The sequence below is a fragment of the Mastomys coucha genome, unplaced genomic scaffold, assembly GCF_008632895.1.
Source record: "Mastomys coucha isolate ucsf_1 unplaced genomic scaffold, UCSF_Mcou_1 pScaffold8, whole genome shotgun sequence".
Classification (NCBI taxonomy): Eukaryota; Metazoa; Chordata; class Mammalia; order Rodentia; family Muridae; genus Mastomys; species Mastomys coucha.
In genome coordinates, this window is record NW_022196914.1 from 54,183,387 (window position 1) to 54,190,446 (window position 7,060).

General features: G+C 42.3%; 1 protein-coding gene across 1 annotated transcript in view; it reads left to right on the forward strand.

Annotated features, from left to right (window-relative positions):
• Window positions 1-4,145, forward strand: part of Dmgdh (dimethylglycine dehydrogenase) — an 80,247-nt gene extending 76,102 nt beyond the window's left edge. The window contains exon 16 of the mRNA XM_031359981.1: window positions 3,670-4,145. Coding sequence (XP_031215841.1) covers window positions 3,670-3,885 — 216 coding nt within the window. The 3' untranslated portion in view covers window positions 3,886-4,145. The remainder of the gene's footprint in view (window positions 1-3,669) is intronic.
• The last annotated feature ends 2,915 nt before the right edge of the window (window positions 4,146-7,060 follow it).

Genomic DNA, 7,060 nt, shown 5'->3' on the forward strand with positions numbered 1-7,060 from the left:
GAGAGAGAGAGAGAGAGACAAAGAGAGAGACTATATATATAGACCCGGCTATGCTGGTATTTGCTATATAGACAGCCTGGCCACACCTGCCTCTATTCTTGAGCGCTGGGATTACAGGCATGTGTTACTGTGAAGGCAGTTAGATTATTTGGATCCCTCTCTAGTAATTGCTGCAGTTATAAACAAACATGAGAAGCAATCCCTCTTTGTCACATATATACTCTTTATATTTTAAAATGATGTATATTTTTTGTTTTTCTTGTTTCCTAACTTTGGTTTAATTTCCTATGCTTTTGGTATTTGATATTCAATTCCTGTAAACATTATTAATGTTGGAGATAGAGAATAAGTTTACCTGCTTATTCAATACGTTTTTGTAGTTTACTTTGTACCAGCAATGTTGTTGGCATAACTACAAATTAAACAGAAGAGAACTGTTGTCTTTGTGGAGTTTATACACTAGAAGAGAAGGGGTGGACCACAAGGAAAGTCCATAAAATAGATGTACATCAAATGGTGATGGTAGCCTTTGGAAATGTCCAAGTGGGGGCTGGGCAATGCCTGTGCTTAAATATGGCTTAAGTTTTTAAAAATCAAGACATAAGGGCACTTTAGTTCTGAAAGACTAAAGCAGCAAAGGAAGTTTTTAGGGAGAGGTTTATGAGAAAGCGTAGAGAGTCCAGGAGGTAGTGGTAATGGTCATTAACATTATTGCTCTCCTCCCCCACTCCTCCCCCCACTCCTCCACATTTGTTTACAAATTGCAATACATAGGGACATCGAAAGAAGCACAGATACTATGCAATTTTAAAGGGTGTCACTCCTTTGAAAGGTCATTTCCCAAAGAGACAAATGAGAAAAGGCTAAAATAAATTAGAATTATGTACGTTGGGGGAAAAAAAAAACAGAAGAATTGAGGTAGAACTACTTAGAGTTTGTGCTGGAAAATAATACTTTCTATTTTATAGTAAAATATATAGGTTTTGTAAGTAATATAAAAGGAAAGGCCAGACTTTGAAACTATTCATGCCTGTGAATTCCTGAGTCAGAAAGTAGAAACGACAATCAATACCAGCACAAGGCAAAGGCCATTTAAAACTTAGCTCTCCAGAGGAACAGTCTTGTTAGGTGACTAACTCAAGAATGACTGCAAGGAAGCTGCTGTGGGGATGCTAGCAGAGACAGAATTGCTGAGGCATCTCTGAAGTGACTGAGCTTGTGACCAGCGAGTCAGGGGACTGTGCCAGAGTCACCCAGAGCTCTTCCTGTTTCTTAGGTCGCTGAAGCAAGCCAGTTTAACTCTCCCACCTCACACAGAAATCTCTGGTTTACAGGCTTTGAAATTAATCCACAGTCGCCAAGACAGCCTTAAAACCCCCATCCTCGGGGACCCAAATCCTTGTCTTCTGTCACTAGACTCTGACCCAAAGGAGAAACAGCAGCTTCAAAGCCTGTGCTGGAGTTTGGCTGTCAACCATATGCCAGGTGAAAACACTCAAGTCCTTTACCCAACCAGTTCTCATCAGAATCTCATGGAGAGCTTCTCCTTTGGGGTTTCAAAGAGATAAAGAACCCAGACCTCAGAGATAAGGGTTAAGCTAGGAAGTGTGTTAACAGCTAAAAGACTAGAAATGATGTGAAAGCTGAGCTATGTCCGAGTGAGCAGGCAGGCTCGTGCTGGGAGAGTTGACACCAGCCATGTTTAGTCCGCAGTGCTGAACAGTGCAGCCAGAAGGAACAGCAGAATTGAGTGTGTATGTCTCTCTCTCTCTCTCTCTCTGTGTGTGTGTGTGTGTGTGTGTGTGTGTGTGTACATGCATACCTACATTTCTTTATATATCATATTTTGCTTTTACTGTTGTCTATTCTTTTCCCAGTGTTTTGACTTAACAATTTGTTTTGAATTCTGATTTCTTCAAAAAAAAAAAGATTTTAATTTTAAGTGTATGCCTGTTTGCTGGCATGTATGCACGTGTACCATGTGTGTGCAGTGTCTGAGGACCTACAGGGGGCAGTTGTTCTAGGAGACGGAGTTACAGTAGTTGTGAGTCCCAGGACATGGGTGCCAGAACCCAAAAGCAAATGTTCTTAAACTTCTGAGCCATGTCTCCTGCTTTTATTTTAATGCCATCCTTTCTTTAGATCTGGCTTGCAATAATTCTCATCTTCAATAAGACTTATTGCATAGGTTTTGTTGGGGTTTTGAAGCATAAGACCCCTGTTTTTATCTCCTGGCTTTTGATTGCTTGTTTGATATTGTTCACACCCCAGTTATGCTGAGGTCTCCACTGGTTTTGATGGTTCATCTTGCTAACTGAGATGGGGTGCAATCTCACCCAACACCCTTTTATTGATTTATCTATCGTGTACTGGTCATAGCCCGCTGGAAGCTTTCACCCGCTATTTCAGCCAACCTAACCCTACCTCTTTTCAAATTACAAAGTAAGTCTTTCATGTTATCTGCCATGGCTGTTTGGTTTTATTTTCTTGTAGCTCTGTTCACTCCCCATCTAAGCTGCAAGCTCTTGAAGGTAGGTACCAGGACTGTTCACTCCCCATCTAAGCTGGAAGCTCTTGAAGGTAGGTACCAGGACTGTTCACTCCCCATCTAAGCTGGAAGCTCTTGAAGGTAGGTACCAGGACTGTTCACTCCCCATCTAAGCTGCAAGCTCTTGAAGGTAGGTACCAGGACTGTTCACTCCCCCATCTAAGCTGGAAGCTCTTGAAGGTAGGTACCAGGACTGTTCACTCCCCATCTAAGCTGGAAGCTCTTGAAGGTAGGTACCAGGACTGTTCACTCCCCATCTAAGCTACAAGCTCTTGAAGGTAGGTACCAGGACTCCTACTGATTTCTCCAGAGTCTTGGAAAGAGGGTAGAGCTAACTATTAACACTACACCCAACCTAGGCGCCTTATAATCTGCAAGGTTGAAAATGCTCTCCCTCAGACACTAATTCTTCAAGCAACAATAATGGTGAAAACAGGAGAAGCAAAGATACCTTCATACACCATTGGCAGGAAATTTAACTAGTCCAGCTCCTATGTACATCAGTGAGGAGGTTCCTTAAAAACTAAAATCAGAGCATATAGCCATATCACTCCTGAGAACATACAAAAGAGTCTGAATCAGCACACCACAGAGGCACCACACCCACAATAAGTAGTATTCACTGTAGCAAGCACATGGGGTCAGCTGAGCTCTCCATCAAAAGAGAGACAAAGAAAACATTGCAAACATCCAATGGAGTTTTACTCAGCCATAATGAAGAAGGTGTGGAACTGGAGATCACTATGTTAAGTGACAGAAACTAGCCTCAGAAATACAGTGTTACATGTTTGCTTTCATCTGTGGAATATAGACTTTAAAATATCTGTAGCTAAGACATAAAAGTACAAAGGAGACAATTTGGGAAGAAAGGGACCAGCAGGAAGAGAGAGGAAGGATGGAGCGAAGGACATGGCGTGCTTGTGCGACTATTTCCGGATGACACCCACAATTCTCTACAACGAATAGCTAACAGACCCCTCATCCCTGTGAACCCACTCTATAGCTCAGTAATAGACCCCTCACCCCTGTGAACCCACTCTATAGCTCAGGAAACATCTGGGGACGAGAGGCACATAAGTGACCATCATGCTGATATGCTGAGGATAGCTGTTCTTTTTCAGGTGGTTGGCAACACAACATCTGGAAGCTACAGTTACAGCATCCAGAAGAGCCTGGCTTTTGCTTATGTCCCAGTCGAGCTCAGTGAAGTGGGACAGCAAGTGGAGGTTGAACTACTGGGTAAAAATTACTCAGCAACCATTGTACAGGAGCCCTTGGTACTCACGGAACCTATCAGAACCAGGCTTCACAAAGATGGTAAAAAAGACAAATCTTGAGAAAGACCCATCCCTGACAACTGAGTTGTAGCTGACAGAACTGCTCTTGGGTCCTGCTCCTGCCAGGGTAGAAGTAGCCAAGACTTCACTTCAAAATCATCAAAATCAAGATCAGTATCTTTGTAAAAACCTCTTCGTTGTTTCCCAAGCACAATGGTTTGATACATTAAAATTGTTTGCATTGTAATGCATTATAGGAACACAGTATGTGACTGATAGCTGAGAATAAATGAATAAATTATCTCTCACAGAAACAGATGCAATGACAGGGATGGACTCGCTTTATTGAGAAATTTCACCTTAAGTGGAAAAGGGATAGATTTAACTTTTCATGATATGTCCATGATGGATATAGCATTTATTATCACTGTTACATACATTCTCATGCAGTACTCTCAAATGTTTACCAGTTTCTCCTTTCTTTCTTTCTTTCTTTCTTTCTTTCTTTCTTTCTTTCTTTCTTTCTTTCTTTCTTTCTTTCCTCCATCCTTCCTTCCTTCCTTCTTTTCTTTCTTTCTTTCTTTCTTTCTTTCTTTCTTTCTTTCTTTCTCTCTAAAGATTTATTTATTGTTATATGTAAGTACACTGTAGCTGTCTTCAGACACACCAGAAGAGGGCGTCAGATCTCATTATGGATGATTGTGAGCCACCATGTGGTTGCTGGGATTTGAACTCAGGACCTTAGGAAGAGCTCTTACCCGCCGAGCCAAATGACCAGCCCCTACCAGTTTCCTCAGGGCTCCTGCAGAAAGTGGCTTTAAGGTCATTGTCTGCCCCTCCTAAGCTGCTTCTTGCATGGGGCCTGCAGAGAGAAGCATCTTCCCAAGGGAGCCGGACTTGTAAACTGCCAGAAACCATGTTGAAGACTAACTAGATTATGCCAGCACAAACACAGTTTGAATACTGAGTGGCTCTCCTTGAGCAAGAATTAATGCGAGCTGACATCACATGCTACCCTTCTGAAGAGCTTTTCAACAAAGCATTTGACAACACAGGTCAAACAAAGGCTTAAAAGCCGACAGGATTACCCTCAGCGCTGTACATGGTGAGGAAAAAAAAAGAAAAAGTTGAAAATAATCCTTTGATATACTTCTTAAAATCATTAGAGTTTAGTTGACTGAATAAATCTAAAGACTCTTAAAGGTAGTATATTATTTATGATTAATTTACACATCTTCACATTTGCTTCACGGTTTTGAGCTTTTTCTGGGTATTAAAGAAAGCTGGACTTGAAGCTTTGTAAGACTCTAAAATGAGTTCTTACCCTGTAAGTTTTGAAATGACAGCAACTTTGCATTCTAAATGTTCCATCAGAGTAATCATATATTAAGATCATCTCTCACATTTGTTCCTTTTGGTATGTCCTCTTACATAAAGAAGAAATCTTTGGTTACAAATGCTTTCTGATTATCAGGAATATTATCAGGCTTGAGCCCAATTCCCAGTTTAGGCTGATAGAGGCCCCTGTGTGAGAGCTGGAAGGCTGGCTTCTTATCTTGTTTGTTACTGATGTCCTGGAGAGTTAACTCACATTCTTCTTATTCTAAGGAAGAAGCAATATTGAAAGCACCATCTTGAGAGCTAGACACAGTGGCTCATGCTTGTTGTCCTAGCCCTCAGGAGTCAAAGAGAAGAGGATTACCTCAAATTCTAGGCCGGCTGGGGCTACAGAACGAGACTTTGTTTAAAAAAGAAATAAAAATCTTTCACAGACCATATGAAGTTCAAGAAGAAGGAACACCAAAATGTGGATGCCTCAGTCTTTCTTAGAGGTAGAGAGGGTGGGAGGGACTTGGGAGGAAGAGAGGAGGGGGAGGGAGAGAAGGGGGGCCAGGATCAGGTATGAGAGAAGACAGGCAAGATGCACAGAGGGTTGGGAATTTGAACAGAGGTGTGAAGCAATAGGAGATAGGGAACTGGGGGTAGCCACCAGCAAATCCCAGATGCCAGAAAGCAAGAGGTTCCCAGGACCCAACAAAGATGAGATTAGCTGAAATGCCCAACAAAGGGGAGGGAGAACCTGAAGAGACCATATCCAGAGGTTAAGGTAGGCCCCTGGTTGGAGGATGGGGCCACCCATTCATCTCCAAATTCTTAACCCAGAAGGGCTCCTGTCTAAAGGAAATACGGGGACAAAGTGTGGGGCAGAGACTGAAGGAAAGGCCACCCAGAGACTGCTCCACCTGGGGATCCATCTCAGACACTATTGTGGATGCCAAGAAGTACTTGCTGACAGGAGCCTGTTATAGCTGTCTCCTGAGAGGCTTTGCCAGAGCTTGACAAATACAGAGGCAGATGCTTGTAGCCAACCATTGGACTTAGCATGGGATCCCCAATGGAGGTGTTAGAGAAAGGACTGAAGGAGCTGAAGGAGTTTGCAACCCCATAGGAAGAACAACAATATCAACCAACCAGATCCGCCATAACTCCCATTGACTAAATCACCAACCAAACAGTAGACATGGGACCCAAGGCTCCAGTCACATATGTAGCAGAGGATGGCATTATTTGGTATCAATAGGGAGAGAAGCCCTTGGTCCTGTGAAGGCTCAATTCCTCAGTGTAGGGGAATGCCAGGACGGTGAGGTGGGAATGGGTGGATGGGAGGGGGAGCATCCTCATAGAAGTAGGGGGAGGAGGGATGGGAGAAGAGGGTTCCAGAGGGGAAACCAGGAAAGGGGATAACATTTGAAATGTAAATATATAAAATATCCAATAAAAAAAATCCCCAAACCAAACAACAATAGAAACCAAAACAAACAAAACCCAGCTCAACAGTGTAATGCATAGGACATTAGACTTTACATAAAAGATGTCCCCTTTACAGTATCATTGTGGGATCCACTTAGATCCAACACAACTCAAACACCAGGTCAATGCAGATAACAAAATGTATTGTAATCAAGCCACAACTGATGGACCTGGGCCCTAGAACAGACTTGGGAACTGAACTGTGACCCCCAAGCCAAGTATATTGCAGAATAAGTCTGAAAACCACAAATATCTGTGCCAAGTTATAGTTACATTTTTCCATCAATCAGGATTTAAGGATAAGGACTTCCCTTATGTGGTTGATCTATGTCAACTGATACAGACCGTAGGTTTTATAGTCCAACCAATTGAATCTATTCTTTTGTAGTTAGGAATAGTCATTATGCTTTGGAGAACAAAGGAT